The sequence below is a fragment of the Euprymna scolopes genome, chromosome 13, assembly GCF_053919585.1.
Source record: "Euprymna scolopes isolate OS-2025 chromosome 13, ASM5391958v1, whole genome shotgun sequence".
Classification (NCBI taxonomy): Eukaryota; Metazoa; Mollusca; class Cephalopoda; order Sepiida; family Sepiolidae; genus Euprymna; species Euprymna scolopes.
In genome coordinates, this window is record NC_136494.1 from 115334393 (window position 1) to 115361910 (window position 27518).

The window sequence follows — 27518 nt, forward strand, 5'->3', positions numbered from 1 at the left end:
GATTCTACCACAGGAGATTCAGCGTCGATGCGAGAAAATGCACTACACCCTGCTCGTTCAAAACACAAGCCGCCAACGGCCTTTACGAGTTCCTAAGGATGCCTTTTGGGCTTAGAACCGCTTGTCAAACTTTCCAACGTTTGATTGACAAAATTTTCAGAGGTCTGCCGTTCATATTCACATATGTGGATGACGTTTTAATTGCCGGCAGAAACCTCAAAGAACACCAGCTCCACCTGGAACAAACTTTTGAAAGACTCTCACATTTCGGTCTTAAACTAAACACCGATAAATGTGTTTTTGGCCACCAGGAAGTTCAATTTCTCGGACATTTAATCGACAAGGTTGGAATCTCCCCTTTGCCTGAAAAAGTAAGTGCCATTTCAAATTTCTCTCTACCGACATCTGTCAGACAAGTACGCCGTTTTGTAGGCATAATTAACTATCACAGCACTTTTTATCTAACTGTTCCGAGTTACTCGCACCTTTAACGGACTTGTTAAAAAACCGAATCAAAAACCAACAGTTAGTTTTGGAAGGACCTGCACTACAGGCCTTCGAACAATCGAAAACTGCTTTGGCAAACTTCACCAAACTTACATATATCCAAGATAGCAATACAATGGAACTTACACTTATGACGGATGCATCGGAAATAGCAGTAGGAGCTGTCATTCACCAAATTTCTGACAACAAAATGACCCCTATTTCATTCTTCTCTGCCAACTTAAACAAAGCGCAGACTAAATATAGCACTTTCTCGAGAGAGTTACTTACAATTTACCTTGCAATTAAGCACTTTAAACATCTCCTCGAAGGCAGAAAATTTTCCATTTATACGGATCATAAACCCCTAACATTTGCTCTATACACACATGTTGACAAATACGGTTCACAAGAAATTTGACATCTTGACTATATAGCTCAATATTCTACCGATATACGGTACGTAAAAGGACAAGAAAACGTTGTAGATGACACTTTATCTCGCGCAACAATTGCTTCTTTAAATTCCACTCCACTAAGTATGGAATTAATAGCACAAGAGCAATTAATCGATACCACACTCCCAGCTATAATGGACAAAACTTCACTGAAGCTGAAAGAAATGCCGATACCATTCGGAACAACAAATTTCTATTGCGATGTTTCACAAAAACACCCTCGCCCTTATATTTCACCCAGCCTCAGACGACAAGTTTTCCAGCACTTCCACAATTTGTCCCACCCAGGAAAATGCGCCACCGTGAAATTAATAGGGGAACGTTTTGTTTGGCCAAATATGAATACGGACATCCGTAGTTGGACAAAAACTTGCATTCCTTGCCAAAAAAACAAAGTTCACAGGCACACAAAATCACCTTCAGGAACTTTCAGTGTACCAGATGCTAGGTTTACTCATGTTCATATCGACTTGGTTGGACCCTTGCCCACTTCAAAAGGACACACCCACGTCCTTACTATAGTCGATAGATTCAGCAGATGGCCGACAGCAATACCAGTGAAAGACATATCAGCTGCAACAATAGCCAGAGTGATTTTACAAGATTGGATAGTGATTTTTGGAGTGCCCTCCGTAATCACAATGGACAGGGGCTCACAGTTTCAATCAACTCTTTTTGCTGAATTCAACCATTTGTTGGGAACAAAGCACATTAAAAGTACAGCCTACCACCATTGTGCAAATGGTATGGTGGAACGGTTTCATAGACAATTAAAAGCATCTCTGGCTATGAACGAAAACAAAGCGGACGGGTCAGACAATTTGCCACTCATTCTCCTAGCAATTCGCAACACTGTGAAGGAAGATTTGCAGAGCAAACCTGCAGAATTAGTTTTTGGTTAAGCACTGATTTTACAAGGACAATTCTGCAAAAACAATACAGACATTTCCCCAACGACAACTTTTGTAACGGATTTAAGACATAAAATGTTACGATTAAAATTCACCCCAACCAAAAAGCCAGACACGAACATTTTCGTTCCAAGCGATATGCACACCTGTAAATATGTTTTTATCAGGAATGACGCAGTCAAAAAAACACTCTGTCCAAATTATTCCGGACCTTATCTAGTTCTCGACAGAAGTGAAAAGTACTTTACCATTTTAAAAAGAGATAAAAAGGCACTATTGCAATAGACAGACTTAAACCTGCATTCATAGACGAACAATTACACATTTCTCCAATACAAGAACATACACATTCACAAACTGACAAATAAATTACAAAAAAAAAAAAACACCACAAACAACAACAAAAACAGGTCGAAACGTTCATTGGCCAAAACATTTCAAACAATACATAACTTATTTAAAAAAAAATATACATAAAAAATATACATAAAAAAACAAAAATGAAATACGTTTCTCTTGTATATATATATTTTTTTTTCTCCTCAGGAGGGGGAGTTTTGTTCGAAGATATTTTTTTCCTCACATACACACACTCACATGTACGCACGCACACATATACACATATATATATTCACGTTCACGTACATACACTCACATTCACATGCATACACACACACGGTAACATACACACATGTACGCACACATACCACACACATGGGCAACGTCACTTCCCTTTAAAGGAAATCCAGACATGCGCAGTCAGAACACTGACCCCGGTATAAAAGTCAACAACAACATTCAACTTCCTCTTTTTTCCCTTTTGCCTTGGTTCGTCAACCAGACAAGTTCGCGTCCACAGCTTGTGACCTGAAGACACTTCCACGTGGACGACTGCTACCATGCACGCACGGTTTTACTGAAGTTAACACCCTCTCTCTTTCCTTTTCTACATGCTGGACTGCCATTTCTCTTTCATTCTTCTTTTTTTTTACGCGCGTAATCGTCAACGACTGGACTAAACACGTGTTCCACCTAAACCATTTATTTTCAACAGAAAATAAACAAGATGTTTATTTTATTCAGCAATTGAGTTTTGTTTCCCTCCTTCCATTTATTTCATTATTTTCTTTTTGTAGCGAGTTAGGATTATTATATTCTGGTTCGCAACAAGCTTCAAAGAAAATTCTTTCTGTGATAACAATTAGTGAAAGATAGAAAGATAGACAGGTTGAGAAGGCTTTCTTTTACTTACTGCAGTGATATGAGATTTCAACCAGCATAGGGGTTTTTTTTTTAGAAAAATCGAATAACTTTAGCAAAAGCTTACATTTGGTAATGTCGTTCATTTTAAAACAAAGTCCACTTGTGTAGATCAGTTTCCAGACAAAGATAATGTTGTGGGGCCGATCGTCCAGAGACAATCGACCCTCAACTAAGGTAGACACGGGCTAAAAGTAAGCAGCAAAAAGGTAAAGAAGAATGACAGACACAGGTTGTTTGGTTAAAGATGAGGGTTCACCTTTTATTTGCAAAAGAAATGAAAAATCGTATGATCTGGATGCTGGTTGCCTGGAAGGTCGCACGTCACTGGAGGCTAAGGTCTGGAGGTCTGGAACAGGTACTCTAGATGTAGCGTGGTTCAAGGTTGCTCACTGGATCTGGAACGATCAGCTGGACGTCAGGGTGACCCGGAACGAACGGTGGACACTGAGAACGTGGGGTCAGTGTTAAGGAACGGACGACACTGAGAACGTAGGGTCAGTGTTAAGGAACAGACAACTCTGAGAGCTTAGGGGTCAGTGTTAAGGAATGGATGACACTGAGAATGGCGTATCAGTGTTAAGGAATGGACGACACTGAGAACGGAGGATCAGAGTTAAGGAACGGATGGACGGTAGGGAGTCAGGTGCGAGCGAAGTTACAGACCAGAGGAATAAGGTGTGAGTAAGGTAGCAGACCAGAGGTACAAGGTGCAAGAGAGATTCAGGCCGGAAGAGCGAGGTGCAAGTGAGGTTGCAGGAGTGAGCTGAAGGTGCTGAAGCGAGCTGGATGCATCAAGGGCTGGAAAGCTGCAGGAGTGAGCTGGAGGCGCTGGAGCGAGCTGGAGGCACCAAGGGCTGGAAAGCATACGGGAATGAGCAGGAAACCACTGGAGTGAGCTGGCAGCACTGGAGACTGAGATTAAAGTTTGCTGCTGCTGAGACAGCTGGTGTCATTGGGAATCCTTCGGCTTGTAGGTTCGGTCGACGTGACTGGTAGCATCAGTCGTTGCTTTGGGAGCCTCCTCCTACTCCCTGAGCCGAGGCTGGCACCTGGCTGAAATTCGCTGGTTGGGCCAAAGCTGATTGTATTCATTTGGCCAGTGTGATGTTAGTGATGTCGCTCCCAATAAGACAAACAAACGACACTAATTAATTGTTGATTCCATTTAAATTAATTTCGTCTAAAAGCAAAAATGTCAATTGCCTGTTTTATTGGCGTTTTTTTGATATATTTAAATTCCGATGTGCGTAGCGAAATCGATGATGAAAAGAGAAAGGGAGGGTGAATGAATTTACTGAACCCGGACATGTTCATATGTTAGCTTGCATTGACCAATTGCATCCTTTGTTTAAGGTAAGGGAAGCAGTGGGGGCGAAGAAAGAAAAAATGGAGGCGCTGATTTGAAACTGCGACAATAACTTATTATCTGAAAAATAATGTTACGAGAGTGTTCTTTTGGAGCAAGTAATTTATTTCTTCATTTTCCTGAAGGAATAACCTGAAAAAAAATACACAGAGTTCTTCATATAATAATCCTCTCTGATAAGGCAAGGAGTCAGATAAAAAAACTTTCCAAGTTCTTTCTTTTAGTCAAGATAAACATATTCTTTACATTTGACTCAAAAAACTGCAACTTGAGACATATCCATTTTTTCAGGCCTTAGAAGAAAATATCTAGTTATTGCGATAGACACTTCCACTGCATATTCAATTTTTCCTAGTGAGAATATTTCCCACATGTGTCTCCTCTCCTGCAGGCTTGTAGTTCTCCGACATATTCAACTGTTTAAGTCTTCAACAGATTTCTTGGATTTACTTGAAGTAGATTTCTCTCAGCAAGATGTGAATTTGTCGGTTAACTTGGACAAAATCACTTCAACATTATAAACATTTGCCAGATAAACTAGCATTGCTACCCAGGATTTCCCGGGTGGAGAGAGGTGTTATACTAAGGCTATTGAGCAACCAAACCCCTAAAAAAAAATAAATAAATGCCCGTGAGTACCGATGCGAGTGCAAAAAAAAAAAAAAAAATTAACTGCAGTAGCCACGTGAAAGAGGAAAAGAAGGTGAAAAAAATCAAACATAGTAGTCTCACTTACGGCGCACACATGACATCACGGGTCTTTGAAATAACATGTTTTAAACGTACATTGAGATCGCTAGGCGTGAATGACCTGCAACAATTGTTGATGCAAAAACTGACCCCTCCTTGCAAAAATCAGCCCAGTTGACGGTCAAAGAATTAATGTTTTGGGCCAATTTTTGGATATTTGTTGTTTATAACGATACCAATTTTGTCAGTATTCGTTGCATGCATTGAAAGTTTTTGGTAGACATACAAACGCACACACACACATTTTGCCTTTTATATATTAGACTAGAAGAGGTATCCAGCATTGCCCGGGTGTGTAGAAGTTTTATGGTAAGTTAAGCCCTAAAATAAATGTAAATAGCAGCTAGTACCCTTGCAAACACAAAAAAAAGTAGTAAGCAGGCAGACAAGCTCGAACCTGTAATGCTAAGAGGAAAAAAGGTGAAAAAGCAAACAGTTTAGTCACTGTTCCCACCACGACATAGACATCACTGGTGTTCGAAATAAGGTTAGTCATTGCAAGGCGTATGATGACTTTGCAAAAATGTTGATGAAAAAACTGATCTGTCCTTGTAAAAAAACGGCCCAGTTGACGATCAAAAATTAATGTTTTTGGTCAATTTTCAGATATTTGTTGTCTGAGTGACTGAGCTTTCAAACGATATCAATTTTGTGAGTGTTCGTCACGTGTGTCGAAAATTCTTGGCAAACATACAAACACACATGCACATATTGCCTTTTATATTATAGACTAGTGAGGGTACCTGGCATTGCTTGGGTGTGGAGAGGTGGTATAGTAAGGCCATTGAGCAACCCATAAAGTTTTTGTAACATATTTCTGGAATTAAAATAAATATAAAAAAATTATTGTTATGGGGTTAAATGGTAATAAGAACGAAGGAACACAGGATTTTTAGGAACGAAATATGTATTCACATATATTACAGGCAAAGTGGGTTGAGTAATAACATACCTCAACGGTAGAGCGTTTGTACACGACCAGCTTGGTCGCGTGCCAATCTCAGACTGCCAGGCACCGGTACTCAATACCGGAAAAGACGTCACTAGAGGAAGTGACGTCATGAGATAGTCCATTAATCCTATGGAGGGGCGTCTCCAACAATTATAAAACTAAGGGTTTTTTTTAACAAAATAGACATTTTTTCCATTTTTAATAAAATATGAACAAAGTTTTTCTAACATATTTCTTTGAAATACAGTTTTTTGTTCTTCTTTAACAGAATAGACATATTTTTATCTTTTAATAAAATATGATCACAAATTAATGAAATACATGTGAATTTTGAGAAAAGTATTCTTTCTGTCAATATTTTTAAATTTTTTCTAATGAAAGAATGAAAAAAAAATGTCTATTTTGTTTAAAAAAAAACCCAACTTAGTTTTGTGTTATTATAAGTTTATTATATTTATTTTGATTCCAGAAATATATTACGAAAACTTTATGTTCATGTTTTAAAAATAAAAAAGTGTTTATTTTGTTTTGAAACAACTCTATTTTGTGTTATTATGAGTTTATTTAAAAAAAAAAAACTATCTTGATAAAAATAAAAACACGCATTAATAAAAAAAAAAAATGCTGTTATTTTTTATTCGGTTATGAAATTGCATTTGTCTGCCCCTGTTATGCACTCTCCCCATGTACAACTGAAAACCAAAAAAGTGATTCCATTCTAATAGTGCACAAATGCTCTCATTTTGTTAGCCATAATCTGATAAAAGTCTTAAACAATTCACAATTGTGACGTTTCTGAATTGCTGGGATGAAGATTGATTATCTGTTTTTATTTTGAGTGTCATTTTCACAACCTTTCGGTCAATCTAACCTCTGACCTTTTTCAGGTGTATCTTTTTGAAATCGGGAATATTTCTATCGAATTTAGGAATTTGGATGGAACTCTTTATTTACTTCATGGAGGTAGCAAGCTCTTGTTCCGTCAGCTATGACTGGATAAAGGTCCCAAGTAATTCGCAAGGACCCATGACATAGTGGTCAGAGTACTTGGAAAACCCGATTGTGAAAATGATATTTTCCTGAAGGTTGAAGGTTCAATTCTCAGTGTGTGTGGGGGGGGGACAGAAAAATACAATTGCAAATTACTTAGAACCTCTAGCCAGTCATGGCTGACAGAACTAAAGCATGCAACCCTTGTGAAGTAAATAAAGGGTTCTGTTTAAAATTCCATCCAAATTCCCGAGTTCGACAGAAACATTCTCGAGTTTGACAAGATACACCTGAAGAAGTTTGGAGGTTTCATTGCCCAAAACGTGAAAATAACATTCAAGATGAGAACAGTAGTCCGAGGAATCCAAACAATATGAATTCGCAATTGTATTCTTAATATCATCCATACTTCAACATCCAAAAGAGTGTCACAACTGCGATTTACTTAAGACTTGTACCCAATCATGGTTGATGGAACAAGAGCATTGTAGCAGACAGGATTGCAATGAACACCAGCATCACGACTCCATTATCTTCATTAGTAGATTTGTTTAGAGAAAGGGTTAGTATTAGGAAAAGTTCCTGTACAGAGATGTTGACGAATGGTTATACCAGCTTGTTGAAAGAGTTTATGTATGTGTGTGTCTAAGTTAGAAATGTGTGTCCATGTATATTGACGGGCACAAAAGATAAAAGACAGCGCTGTAAGAAGATAAGAGTTCATTTATGTACCGTATCGAAGTTTGGTTGCCATCCATGCATTCTGTCTTAGTCGAAACCCGACTTGCAAGAACTTTTAGTAAATGGAGTTAGTTTAGAGAACTTTTGTCATTACTAACCAGCAGAGCGTTACCGCTGTTGACTAAAGGGAAGAATTTATCAAGCATGTGCATACAGTGTGATGATGTATGGAAACGAAACCTAGCCAGTGAAGATTGAGGATGGTTGTTGCATGGAGAGAAATGACAGAAGAATGATACGATGGCTGTGTACGATGAATCTTAATGGCGGGCTTCATTCTGATGATTACGCAAGGTTAAATCTGGACAATATAAGATGATGTGTGCAGAAGAGAAGGCATTGATGGCTGAAAGAATGGAGGAGAGTTTTTGAGTTAGTAGATGGAGAACAGTTGAGGTAGCAGGTTCAGTTGACAGGAGAAGGCAAAGGAAGATAGAAGAGAAAGTGATAAAAATGAATGTTATTTTGATTTTGATCATGACAGAAATGACAAAATAGTGTAGGAATAGAATCAGGGGGTATGCAACTATGTTCTTTGCAAGAACCTATCTGACTTAACTTGACTTGTAGCGACATTCACCAGGGGTAAGTTCAGCTGGCTCCAATGGAGTTAACTGCATCACACGTCAATGCCACTCATCCTCAACGATCAACAGCAGAGTCACTGGTATGATCTAGCCATTCACAATTCCATCATCGGACACCAAAAACATGAGGAGTGGATAAGAGTTCCACGTCTACCTTTATTGTGAACCATGCCTTGAGTTGGCCACCTCATCACTTCCTCCAACCAGTGGGTGCATTTTGTACTACCAGTTTATGGAGGAATTCTTCATTCAGTCAGCGCAACACATGGCCAAACAATCAGAGTCTAGTATCAAAAAGGTCTGGTATGCCTGAGCTGGTCAGCAGGGAAGTGCTCCTGCTGGTCTACAAAATAGTCCAAGAAGGTATGTGCAACAAGATCATCTCTGTCAGCCAAGCTCCTGTCCCAGGCATTCTTGTTATACTATTTCAAAAAGAATGAAAAGGGGTGAAAGGCAAATGTCCAGTGTCTTAAACCGAGCTCCTAAAGCCAACCTCCCTTAATCAGGATGTACATGCTGTGCTCATCTACATTCAGAATCAGAGCTTTGATTGTCAATAGGAGTTTATCTGACTCTTGAGGTTTGCACACATTTTCACTAAGCTCCTCCGATGTTTGGACTTCCCCTGTGAACTACAGTGGGGGGGTCAAAAGAGTTTGCAGACCTATTTTTTCTTAATTTCTTTATTACTTTTGATTTATTTTTCATTTTGGACTCTTCCATCATTTGCTGGTTGCCATTCTGGTTCGTTCCGTTACATTTTACGATAAAAGCCAGAATTTAATAATACTTCGACATTTTCCACTTTTCAGGTGAGCCAAAAGTTTATGCAGGTAATCTTAATTTATTGATAATGGCTAAAGGAAAAATGTTGACAGATAGGGAGAAGGATGAAATTGTTAGATTTCTTACTGCAAAGAAGTCTACATTGGAAATTTCGAAAATTTTGAAACAAGATCATCGAACTGTGAAACGTTTCATCATTGACGGCAAAGATGGAAGAAAAAAGCATAAAAGTGGCAGGCCAAAGGTGACTTCACCACGAGATATTAGAAAAATCAAGAGGGTTTGCTAGCAAACCCATACAGCACAAGCAAAGCTATTTTCGACCATGCAGGAGTCTGGCATCTCTAAAAGGACCCGAAATCGGATTTTGAAACAGACAACCAGAGAACACAGACAAAATGTCCTCCTTTGAGTAATATAAACTGTCAGAAGCAACTAGCATGGGCCACTAAATATTTGAAAACCAATTTTCCAAATGTTCTCTGGACTGACGAGGCCAGAGAAACTCTCGACGGTTGGGCCAAGGGATGGCTTCTTAAAGGCAATAGCCCAACGCTTGCAATTCAGACGTCAACAGGGAGGAGGAGGAGGAGTGATGATTTGGGCTGGTATTATTGGAAGTGAGATTGTTGGTCCTTTTCTTGTCCCTGACTATGTCAAAATGAATTCTGTGAACTACTGCAACTTTTTGGAAGCAAATTTATTGCCCTGGTTGAATTCACAAAATGATGCTCTCAACCAGAATCTAATTATCCAACAAGACAATGCCCCAAGCCATGCTTCTCGGTTCACATAAGCTTGGCTTTCAGACAAGGTGATCTCTGGTGAACTTCTGATGGACTGGCCACCTCAGAGCCCGGATTTGAATCTGATAGAGAACCTCTGGTCGATTCTGAAGAGGAAGGTATACGAAAACGGGCATCAATTCCATAGTAAAAAAGACATTTGGGAGAGAATCAAGAAGGTATCTTCTGAAATCACACCTCAGCAAGTGCATACATTAACATCCTCTGTCTATAGGAGGCTGATTGATTTGATTAAAAATGGAGGAAGGCGAATAAAGGGTTAAATAGTTTCATAAATTCGTATTGTTCTGTTAATTGTTATTTGAGTAATAACTGCTGTTTTCTTGTAATATGTTATCAATATATGGTACTATAATTATGATGACACAATTTTTCAAATTATATTATGTTTAAAAATGGTATTTATTGCGGATAAATGAGTGCTTGCAAACTCTTTTGGCCCATATTCCTTCCTGAAATCATTTAAATATCCATACCCCCCCCCCAGAATATGATTTAGTTTACGTTTCTATGAATTTACTTCATATATTTGCATATCAAACAGTAAGTAACAGTTATGATATTGGAAACTATTGAAGCATAAATTTATCAATTTATACAATTTGCAAACACTTGAGCCCCACTGTAGACTTGCTACCTCAACTGTTTTTTTCTAATGTAGTATAGATCTCTGCAGCATTTATCTTCAGCCACTATTATTTTTCCTCAGAGATTCCCTCAGCTTCTTTACTGGCGAGATCCCTTTGGTATCCTGTCCCTTGAGCTATTACTTGCCTCCTTCATATAATGCTGTTTTTTATTTCTTTAAATATTTTGATGTTTTGAGTATCATTGGTAAGAAATATTGCCCTTTTTTTTTATAAGAATAAAATCTATATCTATGAAAGTGAAAATGTGTGTGTGTGTGTGTGTGTGTGTGTGAGAACACTTCTCAGCCTATATATGTAGGTGTGGGGTCATCAGAGTTTTATCTGTTTGCTAACTGTTCAATGAATGCGCATCTGTGAGTGGTTCATTATGTTAAAAATAAATAGGTTTGTAAACACTTAAGATAGAGTCAATGACTAATGCTTGAATTAGTTTTTTTTTTTTTTTTTCTTCTAAATCCAAGGCATGATTGAGAAAAGTGCTAACAAATGAACAGGAGTGAAATGCTAGGTCCAATCCTGCCTTTGTCAAGGGACCAAAAATACAGAAATAAAAAAAAAAAAAAAATAACAAAACAAAAAGTGAAAGCTTTATTTTATTTAGTTTTTCTTTGTACAAAGTGAAGAATTTTCTGAAAGCAATCAGATGACATTTTTACATTAGAAAAAAGTAAAAAGCTGAATTGTACAATCATGAAGAGATTAATGATGAACATTTTTAATGTAATAGTTATCTCCCTTTTCATGGAAAATTAAAAAGAGGACATAATAAAAGCAAATTGTCTAAATACTTGCTGTTAAATACAAAAGAATCACCATTAAGAGAACAAAAAACATTTATGTATAGAATGAGATGTGTCAGAATAAAATGGAGATGAGACGTATCCAAAATAAATTATGTAATATAAAAAATAAATCATTGGTGCAAATCTAAAAAAATGTTTTCCTTTTTTACATTTTTTTTTTAAGTCACGACTCGTAAGAGGAAAAACAATATTAAACAATAGCATAGTTAGGCAGTATTTGGAGGAGTTATAAAAAAGAACTTTTTTAAATTTACAATAACTGAAGACAGGACCCACGTATAAATACCATTTTGTTTGTTTATCTTATATCATTAAAAGACAAGTGAACTACTTTAACCCCAAGCTAGGAATGTAGAAGAATGTGGCATTCTAACTAAAAGGCACAGTAGAATGTGGCATTCTAACTAAAAGGCACAGTAAGGATGAGTTCTGAAGAAATGGTTCTTGTCCAATGATTTTTTTTTTTTTTTTTATAAACAAACATCACGCAAAATCTTAACATTTTTTAGGGAGTGACTATAAAAGGGAAACGGGTTTGTTGCTCGGCACATAAAGGGTTTCAAAAAGTGCCTATAAAGGCATTTTTGTTCTCATCTAGAATTCATCTTTAAGATGGTGGAATGTACATTTTTCCACTAAAAACAGACCGTCTAATTTTGCCCTCTTGGGAAGGCAAATAAAGATAGCATGTATTGCAAACAAATCAACAGAAATGTTGATTGATTGTTTAATGTAGACTTGAGGTTCAGAAAAACTAATAAAATGAATAAGCAGTTACAAGACAAGTAGTGGATTGAGTGCTACTCTAAACAGTTGCCAAATTTGCAATTTATATTAAGTATTTTTTGTCTGTTATTATATTAAAAAAAGTATGTATGTGCGATTGATAAAATTTTTGAATTGGAGTTAGTATTTCAAATTTGAAAATTTGTAGCAATGAAAAAAAAATTAAACAATTTAAGTTAAATAAGTTTCTATATCTTAAATGAACAAAAGCTTGAATTATGAATAAATGTTAATTCTTTTAGTGATAATTTATAAATAAACTAAAAAAATAAAAAAAATGAAGGTAATTGTTTTTATTAAAGTTAAGTTGACAACATGTGGAATAGAAAAATTGACAAACTCGACAGAGTTAGGTATTTCAGCTAGTATTTTATTAATTTAAAATTCTTCAAGTTTGGAAGAAATTAACAGCAAGGAATCCGTATCATCGTGCACTTTCATGTGATTAACAAGACCGGCCTTAGAGAACAGAACCTGGCTACACATCTCACAGCTCCAAAGATCTCCATGATTGGGCAGCAACGTTTGACATTTCTTACATGCTCTCTTTAGCTTCGCTAGGTCTATCTTAGCTGCTTCAAAGTGTTCTGCGACCCTGTATATCAATGCCTCCACTGCTAGCGATCATACACTAGGTACTCCCAACAGGAACATGAAAGCTTATAAAACTCTCCTTGATGCTATTACGGCTTATGCTGGGGTCTTTTGCCAAGAAGGAGCTCACCATAAAACAACTGCTTTGGAAGTAGATAGTCATCAAGCCGGACAAAAGGACCTGCCTAATGCATCTGGTTCTTAATAACAATGGTAGCAATACTGTTTGTTTTGGCCTTATTCAAGACATATGTATCGGACAAAACTATCCCACTTTAAACCAAGAATGTGTATAAGGCAGTACTAATGAAACCTCAAGCAGTTCTACCTGTGACACGTACAAGGTCCATGTTTCAGAAGCATAGAGTAGGGATGGCACTACACACGTTTAATATACTGACATTTTAGTTGTCAAAGTTAGATCACCATCAGACCAGACTATCTAGTAACCTACCAAATGTGCCTGATGCATTGCTGATTTTGTCTTATTTCTGCATCAAGAGTGCTATCATTTGATAAGGTACTACCAAGGTAGACAAATTTTTTTTACGACTAAGGTGCTTTTCATAGACAAAGATATTAGGTTCCACATACAGATCACCAGGAGCGGGAGTGTACATGACCTTAGTTTTTATACACACACCTATGTACATTAGACTTTCAATTATCTATACTTTAATTACAAGCAAGCATTTCAAAACAATTACTAGAAATTGTATTTAGCTGATTACATAAGATTATGCAATTTGTTAATTTTATACAGTTTTGTTTTTTTCTTTCTGCTTGCTGTTTTATTGTGGGCTCTGTGCATATGCTGGACAACCATGAAAAGCAAATAATTCAATGTTACTCGTATCGCCCTAGTCAACATAAGAGCATGGGTCTGCTAGCATATAGATTTTGTCTGTTCATCTAGGTTCTACATTTTTCCTGTAGACAGGCACAAAATCAAATATCAATTTAAATTCCTCAGATGGTTTTCAGAATGCAAAAACAATTGAGACTAGTAGCAAAAGAGGACTGAGAAATTCAATTTACACAATAAATGCAAGTTGGTGCTTCTATATCATAATGAAAAAATATTGAATTTCAAGTAAAACAAATGGTACCTACATGATTCTCATGTTGCAAATAGTAACATATCCAAAAATTATGGAAAATGATAAGGTAAGAAAATACTTGTTAATGAAAAACAGTTTGATAAAATTGAGATAAGGAATAAAATTTGTCCAATATTTTAAGTTACGCTCATTACATAACGTAAGCAACAGAACTTAATTATCTCCCCTGTCAACTTAAGAATAACGGTGATTTCGCCTCATTTTACAAATTTTTTTCATTATTTTTCTATTTTATTGTTTGTCATAATTTTTGGATATGGTACTATTTGAGAACTGATAATTATATATGTACCATTAGTTTCACTTGAAATCCAATATTTTTTCATTATTATAATGTATACACACACACCCCACTTGTTTCACCTTGTTTCAATTAACACTTTCAAAGTTTTAAAATTTATTAGTAAAAATAATTTAAATAATTAGTGAATATTTTGTGTTGTTCTAATCCACTGGCTCACAGGCTTTTTTTTTTCCACAATGCAGTACACCTATCACAAAATAAATTAATACTTAATGATGCTTATTAATATGGAAAATTCCAAATCTCAATTTCAACAAATGATTATACATTTTATCTCCTTTTTTGATTTTTTAAACAACAATAATATCACACGAGGAATAATCTGTGTAGTTAATACAAACTACTCCATTTATAATGACATGAAAGCCGTTTTCCATCTATAACCTATTTACAGCAAATCAATGTGCCATGGTGGTTTGAGAACTACTGTTCTAGTCCAACAGAGACTAACAAAATGACAGCAAGCATGTGTGGTAGTGAATAAAGAAAAAGAAAAGAGGGGGGGGCACGGAGAAAGAAAGAAAAGGGGAAAGGGGGAAAAAAGGAAAAAAAATATTGTTATTATAATACATTGAGATTCTAGAAATATATAACTGTTGGAGTGTTCACTCAAAAAAAAAAAAAAAAAAAAAAAAAAATATCAAGCACTTTCATGCCAGTGAGATTATAAAGCAGGTCCATATTTTCATAAGAGATTAAAGCGTGTGATTCCAAATTGATAAAATGAAAGTTTTAAATAAATCTACTAAAATTCGATGTATCTTGATAGAACTTTAAAGTTCTAACTACCTCTAATACACTTCTTCAAAATGACAGGACAACACAAAGGATACAATTAAATATACAGGTAAATGAAATATGACATCACTAGGACACGACATCGCCCCCCCCCCCCCCATCTATGATACAAATCCATCATCAAGTGGTGACTCCTAAACATTTTTTTTTTTTTTTTTATATATATAAACCAAAAATCGAAATTTTAGTGAAATTTTCAGCAAGTTATATATTTTACAAGTTTAAAAATTTAATGCTATAGTGATTTAAGGGCCAGATAAATGAACATACACTGTCTATTCCCTTCGTTGTTTTCAATCTTCTCAGAATTGTTTCTCATCCAACTGATAATCTCGTACAACCTTATCTTTGAGTGTCTCTTGTTTAAAACAATTATTGTTATGCAATTGAAGGTCGGCAATGTTATAATTAGCAAAAAGTGTATTAACAAAAGTATATTAAAGAAGTACACATGATTCTGGGGCCATAGCTGCCACAAATCAGAGTATTTACTTCCTTCCCACTGCAGGTATGCATAATATGTTAGGGAGATGAAATAATAATAGCCACATTTCACTTTTTTGTCCTTGGTCAGTGAAGGAGAAATTCTTCTAAACTGAGACGATTTTAATTTCTTGTTCCAATCCAGAGTAACCCTTTTGGAAGAAGGTAGATTTCCCCGCTCACATTAAAACTAACCTTGTGTCTAACTCTGCCCTTGCATGGAAGGCAAGATTCAGTTCAGTAAAGCTATAAAAGAAAAGGTTTTAATTTTTTTTTTTTTTTTAAATCATGCTTATTGTAATCCACATATACATGCGATTTATTTAATTTTTGAATTAAGTGCTAAAAAAAAAAAAAATTTTTTTTAAATGATACAGCAGTTAAACTTTTGTGGTTATGAAAAAAAATTAGATTTTAAAATATTGATAAATTAAAAAAAATTTAATTTATCGACCATAAAAATCCTTTTGTACTCTAGATTCTTTACGTAAGTAGTGAGAACCTTTGGTTTGCATTCTGATGATTGATATTACAATTCAGCTACCATTTATAGAATGAAAATCTTTATTATCAGACCCATTGGTCTTCCTTCTTATCACTACAACAGTCTCGGATGGGGGCTAGAGTCAACTCTTTACACAAACAGCTTGAAAATAGAGATGCTGCAAACACAAACTTTTAGATAAATATCCCCACCTCACCCCGATTTGTAGGAAAAGAAAAACCCAAAAAAAACTTACTGCTAGGTTTTCTAAATTTAAAAGAAATAATTTTTTAAATATTGAAAACCAAAACAAACAAAAAAGGTTTCATAACAGCATATTTACTGCATGATATAAAAAATAAAAATAAGATTTTCCAATTTTTTGCTAATGTGTAATATAAAAATATACAATTTTATACAGGTGTTTTTTTTTGTTTTTTTTACAAAATAACCCCAATTATTTCTTTGACCAGTAAATGTTGTCAAAGTTACATAGTAAAACAATGGTCATGTTTTTGTTTAATTTACAAGCATTCAGAATTTTTAATTATAAACATTTTTATTTACATCAATTAAAAAAAGTGACTTAATTATGGGGTTTGATTGTCATTTTTTTTTTCACATTCATATAAAAAATACAACTTGAGAAATGTTACAGTTACAATAAGAAAGCCAAAGATTTACAATTAAATTTAAAAAATTACTTGTTAGTTAGAATAATTCTTAAAATATTAAAACTTAAAATGGATAAAGATTTTCATCTTTGAAAGAAAAACAATTGTAAAATAGCATTAGAGCTATTACTTCACAAAATAGATATTAAATTAACTTATCAAAAAAATAAAATGAAATATATTTTATGTCTATTATATATATATATATATATATATATATATATATATCACACACACATGTATTATGAAAAAAAATGGTACTAACAAATGATAGAAAATTATATAAATTATTAATATGAGAATGTTTACCGAAAAAAAACAACAATTCCCATCTCTCCAGTTATGGGCAAATTCAGAAAGAATTTTGCATTTTAATTTATTTACTAAATATTTTATTTTCATGAATTGTTTTTTTGTAATTTCAACTCTTTTCGACAAAAATAAAAATTAAAAATAATATAATGTAAAAGTAAGATTGAGTAAATTTAAAACATGAGACATCCGCTTTTTTATTAGGAATTTTTACATAATTGGAAAGGGTATGGGTGGGAAATTTTTGGTGCTTATTTAATATTAAATTGAAAAAAAAAAAAAATCTTTATGTTTATACCTGTCATGGAACGAAGATGTCATATTCCAAAAATCATATAAATTAAATATTTTTTTTTAAAAAGAAAATCAACTTTTGTGAAAAAGCGAGGAAGGAGACAGGAGGCACCATGTGTTTTAGAATGTGCTAAAATTCAAAGACCAACACGCCAATTGATTGAGACTTACAGACTATGATATTTTGTTATTCACTAAAAAATCATAAAATTTGATTTTCTTAAAAAACTATTCTATAAATTTAAGTGATTTTTGGAAATATGACATTCTTTTCATGATGAGTATGTACAGGTGTCAAAGATTTTTCTGTATTTTTGTTTTTCTTTAATTTAATTCTAAATAAATTTTCTTTGATCAAATGATTCAGATTTAAAATAAGTCTTTAAAATAAAATCATTAAGAGAATAATTATTTAATTTTTCATATAATTAAAAAAAAAATTTGCTTGATTTTTCATTTTACATAATATATAGTATTTTCATTTTTTTTAGCACAAAAAATGTACTTACAAAATCCAACATTTTAAAATAATTTTCATGAGATTTTCTTTTTAGCCATTTAGTGATAATAAAGCTAAAATTACGTTGGCTTATTTTATTGGGCGAGAGAGAAGGGGGAAAAAAAAAAACATAAAATTTTGGCCATAGCTAACAATATACAAATTCGGAATTAAGATCCAAAATATTTTCTATCTCTGTCTACAATATTCTGTACTTTAATGATATCGCCATATTAATCAGTTTGTTTCTAATGTAATTAGATTGGTTCTTCATTATTGTAGTGAAATTCGAAAATTAAAATATTAAATTTCAAGTAAAATCAATGGTAACTACTGAATTATCAGTTCACAGAAATTAAAATATCCTAAAATTACGAAAAGCGATAAGGCAGAAAATTAATTATTAAAGAAAATAGTTTTCAAAGAAATTAACAATTTCAGCTTACATAACTGAAGAGGGTGCATATCAGCAGGGGAGGTAACCCATTTTTTAAAACTTTCAAAAATTTAGGCAATTCAAGCTAAGTTATTTCCCTTGTATTTATGTCCCACGTGACAAAACAAACATGGCGAAATAATGTTTTTCGATGACACATGGAAACATGTGTTTTATGTAATATTCTAGAAATATATAACTAATTGTGACATGGTAATTAGGTAGATAATATTGATTATTGTTGAAATTGATAAAAAAGTAAGTAATCGTTTTTGAATGAAAACTCAATTTTTCGCCTGTTGGATTTCGCTACAATAATGAAGAACCACTAGATTTTGTTTTGATTTGGAGAAACTAACTCCAAAAGGTTTTAAAATTTAACCTTATCTAACAAATTCTTGCTATGAAATTTTAGTCTGGCGCACAGAGACGAATGACTTTATAAATATATATCCTCCATATGTACTCAATGTCTATATTATTAATTATTATTATTATTATACATATTGTCTTTTATGTTATTGTTGCCAATTTTTTTTTTTTTTAAGTTTTTATATTTGATTTTAACCATTTTTTTATCATTTTAAATAAAATGTTATAGAAGGAAGTAAAATGTTGGAAAGGTGAGCAAAATTTCACCCATTGCAACTTTAATCATAAAAATTGAACAAATAAAGGTTGAAAAGATTCAAAATGTTGGGCTACACTACTTTCTACAACATACTAAAGGTATCAAAAGAAATTAAAAACTTGGACACAAATTCTTACAAAAGAATTTAAATACTATATCCTAAAGCACAAAAGTAGATTAAATTTCAAAATGGTCAATAAAAAAAAAATATTCATTTTAGTAAATTGTTAACTAAGATCTTCGTTTAACAAACAACAACTAAGATTTTAGACAATTTACTAAAATAAACCCAATATGGCTTTTTGAGAAATTCAAATTACTTAAATATAAGTAAATTTCCGAATAAATGATATATGCTAGATTATGGAACAAAGAATGTGCAAAAAAAAAAAAAAAAATTTTTACTTAAAAATGTAAAATTTTAGAAAAAAATTAAAATTCATACACTTTGGTTATGTAGACAATCTATTGGAGTTTTTATCCAATAGAAATAATTTCCTTACATCATAAAAAACAAAACATTAAAATGTAGTGTCTAAGTCTATAACTTGCTTATAGATTTTCAGTCAATCATGAAAAATTATTTTTAAAAAAATGCAATTAAATGAATAAAAATTAAAAAAAAAAATGAAATAGGTAATTGTATGCATTTACATATGTCCTCATTTACATTTTTTTTAAATTTCAATCCTTCTCACTCTACCAATTTGCATTTATAAAAAAAGCAAATGAGAGCAAAGTTTGATGACTAATATAACAATTATGAATATCAGTCATAACCAAACTAATTAAAAATAAATGAATTTCAGATCATTTTTTGCTGAATTAGACTTCAACATTTTGTACATCAGTGTTTTCATTCAACTCCACTTTTTCCTCATTTATACTCGGCAGTGGTGAAGATTTCTTTCCATTTGATTCTGTTAAAACATCCTTTTCATGTTGTTCAACTTGTTCTCCATCTTCTGTCAATGGATCACGATCACCAGCCTTATTACGCTTGAAGAATCCAACCTAAGATAAAAATAGAAAAGAAAAATAGTTTAAATAAATTTGTAGGACACTCATTCAAAAAAAATATTAAGTAAATAAAATATACTCCTCAAAATCCTTTTAGTAATTTGTACTCCAGGATTGAAACATTGATCTATGGCAACCCTCTATTATAGAAGAGTTCTCTGTATACAGATAAAAGTAAAGAAAACAAAACAAAAAAGAAGACAAAACAAAAAAGGCAAAACAAAAAAGGCAAAACAAAAAAGGAGGCAAAACAAAAAAGGCAAAACAAAAAAGGCAAAACAAAAAAGGCAAAACAAAAAAGAAGACAAAACAAAAAAGACAAAACAAAAAAGACAAAACAAAAAAGAAGACAAAACAAAAAAGAAGACAAAACAAAAAAAGAAGACAAAACAAAAGAAGACAAAACAAAAGAAGACAAAACAAAAAAAGAAGACAAAACAAAAAAGAAGACAAAACAAAAAAGAAGGCAAAACAAAAAAGAAGACAAAACAAAAAAGAAGGCAAAACAAAAAAGAAGACAAAACAAAAAAGGCAAAACAAAAAAAGAAGACAAAACAAAAAAAGAAGACAAAACAAAAAAGACAAAACAAAAAAGAAGACAAAACAAAAAAGAAGGCAAAACAAAAAAGAAGACAAAACAAAAAAAGAAGACAAAACAAAAAAAGAAGACAAAACAAAAAAGAAGACAAAACAAAAAAGAAGACAAAACAAAAAAAGACAAAACAAAAAAAGACAAAACAAAAAAAGACAAAACAAAAAAAGAAGACAAAACAAAAAAAGAAGACAAAACAAAAAAGACAAAACAAAAAAGAAGACAAAACAAAAAAGGCAAAACAAAAAAGAAGACAAAACAAAAAAGAAGACAAAACAAAAAAAGAAGACAAAACAAAAAAAGAAGACAAAACAAAAAAAGAAGACAAAACAAAAAAGACAAAACAAAAAAAGACAAAACAAAAAAAGAAGACAAAACAAAAAAAGAAGACAAAACAAAAAAAGAAGACAAAACAAAAAAAGAAGACAAAACAAAAAAGAAGACAAAACAAAAAAGACAAAACAAAAAAGAAGACAAAACAAAAAAGAAGACAAAACAAAAAAAGAAGACAAAACAAAAAAAGAAGACAAAACAAAAAAAGAAGACAAAACAAAAAAAGAAGACAAAACAAAAAAAGAAGACAAAACAAAAAAGAAGACAAAACAAAAAAGAAGACAAAACAAAAAAGAAGACAAAACAAAAAAGAAAAACACTATACAAGGCACTTCAAAGCTAATATATTCTTTTGGAGCATTTCCTTGGGTAAAATAAACCCTATGCATCGTTTTATTGCAGGTCAATATGTTCTTAATTTTGAAATTGCTATGAAACACAGAAGTGAAATTTGATACACTCAAAGAGTATAACAAGGTGTTTTATTTCCCTAATTTTTGTGGAATTTGAACAAATATTTGGAAAATTATGCTAATTTTTCTATTTCCTGGTAATTTAAAGTGTGTATCACTTTATTGCAGATCTTCCAAAATGCCTAGAAAGGGGTGATTGACAGCTAGTAAAAAGGAGTGTTGCAGGTTTTTCTCTCGTAGATCTAGCCAAGGAGCTTGGAACAGATCGAAGAACATTGTCTTCATTCGTTGAAAATCCAAACATCAAGCCAAGGAGTGACAAAAACACAAGTCAGTTTCTGCTCGTGATGTTAGAAAAATTTGCCGTCAACTTATCAAGCAGCCAGGCAGCAACAGTGCCGCTATATTTGTCAAGGCTGGAATACCTTCCTTGTCCAGAAAGACACACTGCAGTGTCCTTAACGAAATTGAAAGAAGCATTAAGCCCATAGCAAGACCTGTTTTAAACCAAACTCATAAGGAAAAACGTTTGGCTTGGGCTCAGAAATACATGAAAATCAGCTTTGAAAATGTTCTTTCCACTTGATGGACCAGATGGATGGGCCAAAGTTTGGAGTCCTTTTGGATTCCCTACCCCTCATTGATTCTATCATCAACAGGAAGGTGGAGGTGTCATGTTTTGGGCTGGAATAATCTGCGATGAACTAATTGGACCATTTTGAATGCCAGAAGGTGTCAAACTGACAAGCCAGTCATATATTTTTTGGTCACCATGGCTTGATGACCGTCCATTTACATATCACCACAAATTGATTTTTATACACAACAATGCACCATCTCACTCAGCCAAGGTTACAACATCCTACCTTAAGTCATTAGTACGGAAAATTTGATGACATGACAACCTTGTTCTCCAGATATAAATACAAATGAGCATCTCTGATCAATAATAAAGATGAAAGTTTATGAAGGAAGTGTTCAATTTTCGAAGGATGGACTTTGGAGGAAGATTTTGGAAGTTTTATTACGTCACCTCCAATCTGCTGATTGACATCATGTGACAAGAGGCTATTCAAAGAGATTTTGAAGCATGGGAATTATGTTGATAAATAAATATTATTACTTAAACAAAATAATGTGAAATTCGTTCTCGTTTTTGGTTAATATTGTGACTGTATATGTTCTTTATTTCATATAAATAGAAATATGAAGCTAGAATATTGTTTTATTACCGAAAATATACATTTTTAGACACTTGCAATAAAGTGATACACACTTAAAATTACCAGCAAATAGAAAAATTAGCACAACTTTTAAAATATTTAGGAAATAATAGCAGGCTGACTAGCTTTGCCCGGTCATAAAATATGCATAAATATTATATTTTAATTCATACAGAAAATGAGACATGTGTATGCGGGTATTATGTATTTCTAAACAGTTCACTTCTTATAAGTAAAAAAAAAAAAAAATCTGACAACCCCACATACTAATTTTTCAATTTTGACCCTTAGCAGCCATTTTTTCTGAATTAAAATGGATTAAAAAGTTTTTCACATGTTTAAATATCCTATGTACCAAATAGCAAGGCTTTAGATCAAACATTTGTTGAGTATATAGGTTGAGAAGTTTCCTCACACACTCACTTTTTATAGATATACAGATCTGGTGAAGAAAGATGCCTACTTAATGTAAGGTTTTATGTAAAACGAAAACTGACTGAAAGTGAAACAATATATGAAACCAGTAAAAAAGATATAATGCTGCATTTATTCTTTCTAATACACTTTCTTTTTTTAAATATTTTTATAGTTCAATTAAAATTTTTGAAACTTGACAGACTTAAATTTTTTTAAATAGTTTTGTAAATAAACACAAGACTACTACAAATAAACTTGTGAAAGAAATATTTAGTTTTGAAACCTATGAAATAATATTTTCAAAATTTTTATACTTCAATTACATTGGTAATTGTCTGTATTTTTGAGATGAGGTGTTTTCATTTATTGAGATTGTTGGACTGACTTCCTCATCTTGGTTGTTATCGTCACAACGTTTCGGCCGTTTTGCCCTCCGGCCTTCATCAGGTGTTTTTTTTTTTGTTTTTTTTTTAATAAAGGGTTGGGTTCGAGACTCCTAACAAACGGTTCCTCAGTTCGATACAAAAAACAAAAACACCTGATGAAGGCCGGAGGGCAAAACAGCCAAAACGTTGTGTCTATAACAACCAAGATGAGGAAGTCAGTCCGACAATCTCAATAAATTCAATTACATTTTTTGAAACCTCTGAAAGAAAGAAATGTTAGGAAATACAATAGTTGGTAACTATTAACAATTCACTCAGTTATTTTGGTGAATGTGTTGGTTTTATATTTCATTTAAGTTTCACTCAGTTTTCATTTTAACATAAAACCCAATATCAGGCAACCATCTTGTTTGACGGACACAATCTTTAATGATTGCCAAATATTAATTTTCTTAGGTTCCAACAGAAACAGAACTAGTCAGAGGTAGGTGTCAAAATTTACAGTGATTTTATTTTTAATGTTATGCCGCAATTGTACTTTTTTTCTAGTTGTCAGAAAAAGCAATAAAGAAGGAGAGGATTAGAGATAGAGAATAAAAAGATATTTTTTAAATGAAGAAATATCACACACACACACACACATTAATTCTTCTATTTTTCTTTGCATGTCCCCAGACAAGTGGGGAACTATTATGGTGTAAATGTTGGAAAGAACAAGACTCGGAAACAGTGAAATGAATAACATTAAACAGAAAATACAGAAACAATGTTAGTCGAGTGGGAACTTTGCTCAACTGAAGGACAAAGTAAAGTTAAAACTGTCTCTCTGAGTCTTTGGTTCAAACTGCTGAAAAGCAGAACATGGTCACCGGAAGTGATGTTCAAGAATAGTGCATTTTTAGAATCTGTAGGGGTGCCATCCCAACAGTAATCATACTACTTCTATAATATAAATCTTACCTGTCTGTATGTATGTATGTATGTATGCCTGTCTAAAAATTTTAACAGGCAATGGATTTTCACAAGATCGATATCATTTTGAAGCTCAACATCTGACAGCAAATATCAAAAAATTGGTCAAAAACATTAATTCCTTCACACTCAACTGGGCAGTTTTCTACAAGGAGGGGTTGATTTTTTTGCGAGCCATCTTTGCAAGTCATTGTATCGGTTGTATTGACTTTACCTAATTTTAACATTCTGAACTTCCAGCCACGTCATGGAGTAGCAGTTAGGGTTAGGAAGACGTCAGATTTTCTTTCACCTTATTTTCTGCCTTCGCGTTCGAGCCTACAAGCCTACTTACCACTTTTTTTTTTTTTTTTTGCTCAACACACATCTCCAAACACCCAGGCAATGCCGGGCACCCAGACTAGTTAGATATAAAGGGAAAGTCAATTTTATTATTAAATAGATCCAACTCGATATTTATAACTACTACAACTTTGTTTTTCTTTGAAGTGGGGACATATTATTATAGGGTTGATCGATTGATTGATTGATTGGTTTTACGGCATATCAACCTATGTGGTCATTTAATGCCGGAGTCCTTTTTTTTTTTTTTTTTTTTTTTTTAAACTATTTTTTACGGGGGGGGGGGGGGTCAGCCTTTCCTCCCATTTTTTATAAAATCGAACTAAGAAATTAAATGTTGTATTTATACATGGATGTGTATATTTGGGTAACTTTAAATTTCCTTAAATTTTCTTATATAAATTTACTTTCCTTAGGTATGCTAGAATATTTGTTGAGTTGACCTTTTCAAAAAGGTCCTCTATATTGCTTTCTGTATAATATAGTTTTCTAGTTGGGGCGAGGTCATCACACCCAACTAGGATATGTATTATAGGGTTGAGTTTATTTTAATATTCAGGTGTGAGAAGCCTACTACTATTAATGATAATAAGGTGATTGAAATTAAGAAAAGTATAATTAATCATACCATTGACTCATACCTGGTTCAACCCATGCAACTCAGATACCAGATAAAATTAAACTGCTCATATTAATAGTCATCAATTTACCATGAATTCAACCACAACAAATAATGAAATTCGACATGGTTCCACACATGGAGTTTAGATAAAGCAACCATGACAATCACAAAGGATGGACTGTAATTTGAGATCTAATCAGCACAACAGAAAATAAAATGTGTATGCATGACCTTCAACTGACGCGAAAGGAAAACGATTCCAGAATGTTCAATACAAACATGACAATTACATGACAAGCAGATTGCCATCAACAACAAATAAAGTGCTATGCCTCAATGTGGAAGTAAATATACTTTTCCTACTAACAAACTCGTGCACCATTGAAATTAGTGTTACTGCGGAGAGAAACTTTACAACTTTCAACCAATAAAACTACTCAATTCTGATGTACACACAAATATTTTCGTTTACACAAAGTAGCCACAAAATAAGTATAATCACAATTTGTGTATTCATTTTTTTTTTTTTTATATAGTTGTTTCACCACGTTTCGGCCAACTCATCCTCTGGCCTTCTTCAAGTGGTTAACCGGGACGAGATAGGAATGCTGAGTCTTGTAACCGTATCCGCAGTAATTACTGCCTTCCATAGTTGTTATCTCACCATGTTTTGGCCAACTAATTCCCTGGCCTGTTTTCGGTAGGATTGAAACCGCTATCTTCAGACAATGCTCACTTGGAAACGTAAAGACTCAATGCTTCTATCCACTGCGCCACGGGCCCCAAAGGCTAGAGCAAGAGTTGGTCAAAACATGGTGAAACAATAACTATAAAGATGAGGATAACAGTCCACAAAATAAAAAAAAAAAATGAATACACAAATTATGACACCTCATCTCAAAGAATTAAAAAATAAATAGAAATTAAAATAAAATATAATCATATTGTTTACAATGACTATTGAACTTACAGTGTATTATAAAGGCTCTCATATTAAAGCAACATACATAAAACAGCCAAAACTTTCTATAAATATGAGGATCATTTCAAAAGTAACCCCCCCCCCCCTTTTTTTTTTTTTTAAATTTAAAAAGTATAAGAGCTATGAAGATAGGAGTGGTACTATTAAAATGAGCAACCTTTTTTGCTAGAGAATTTATTTTTCTACCATTCTCGTTGCACTTTTGCCAGGAATTCACTATCACATTTCTATGACAGGAGTTGCTTTCTTAGAGTTTCACCTCATTAATATCTGCAACAGAGATGAAACTTTCAGGTCATGAATGCATAAGTTCAGTCATCATAACAATGCAATTTGAAATCCCCTTTGATCCATTCGGGTGGAATAAAAAAATAGGAGCCATTACTTTTAGAATGGCCCCTGTAAGATTTTTTATAACTACTGCTTTATCACAATTTGTTTGATCATTTTATTCTATTCTTATTGTGAATATTATACTCCCAGTAACATGTTCAAGATTTAGTTTTTATTGCAGTGACAAAAAAAAAAAATTTGAATGCATTAGGTTTAAAACGTTAAATGAACAATTTTATTAAAGAAAGTAAATCTATTAAATTAAACTAGATATTTAGAAGTTATCTGCATTGACAACATTTTATTCATGAAAGAAATAAAGCACCAATTTTTTTGATTAAAAGAGACAAAATAAAAATAGGTCAATTACTTACCCTCCATAAAATAAGAATTAGCAAAGCTAATACAATAAGACCAGCTAAAATGCTTACAATAATCACCCAAGAACTCACTGGTTTCGTTTCGGTTTGCAAGTTTGTTATGATCTAATTAGAGAAAAAGAAAAAGGTTATAAAAACCATTAATAGAAAAAAAAAAAAAAATCATAGCATTTTTTTTTTTTTTTTTGTATATTAACAATTTCAAAAAAATGTGACAATTTCATATATTTTTACATATATAAAGGCTTACCTCGGCAGTTGAACTCCAATCTGGTTTATTATCAAGATAAAGAGGATTTTGTTTTCTAGTAAGCTCAGCAGTTGATTTAAGAAATTTAATATCCTTAGAAAAATAAAAATAAAAAAATATTAAATAAGGTACAAAAAAAAACACAAAGAGAAAAAAAAACACAAAGAGAAAAGAAAAACACAAACAGAAAAAAAAACACAAACAGAAAAAAAAACACAAACAGAAAAAAAAAAACACGAAGAGAAAAAAAAACACGAAGAGAAAAAAAAACACGAAGAGAAAAAAAAA

General features: G+C 33.0%; 1 protein-coding gene and 1 long non-coding RNA gene across 2 annotated transcripts in view; one reads left to right on the top strand and one right to left on the bottom strand.

Annotated features, from left to right (window-relative positions):
• The first annotated feature begins 11795 nt into the window (after nt 1-11795).
• LOC145292162 (uncharacterized) lies at nt 11796-12030 on the top strand. Its single transcript, XR_013869559.1, has 2 exons — nt 11796-11929; nt 11961-12030. It is a non-coding gene; the product is annotated as an uncharacterized LOC145292162 (long non-coding RNA).
• Nucleotides 12031-18865: 6835 nt separating this feature from the next.
• The window catches only part of LOC145292160 (integrin alpha-4-like), a 139783-nt gene continuing 131130 nt past the window's right edge, over nt 18866-27518 (bottom strand). The window contains exons 18-20 of the mRNA XM_080138329.1: nt 27231-27323; nt 26975-27085; nt 18866-19979 (exon numbers count right to left, since the gene is read on the bottom strand). Of these exons, the coding sequence (XP_079994455.1) occupies nt 19791-19979; nt 26975-27085; nt 27231-27323 (393 nt within the window). The 3' untranslated portion in view covers nt 18866-19790. The remainder of the gene's footprint in view (nt 19980-26974; nt 27086-27230; nt 27324-27518) is intronic.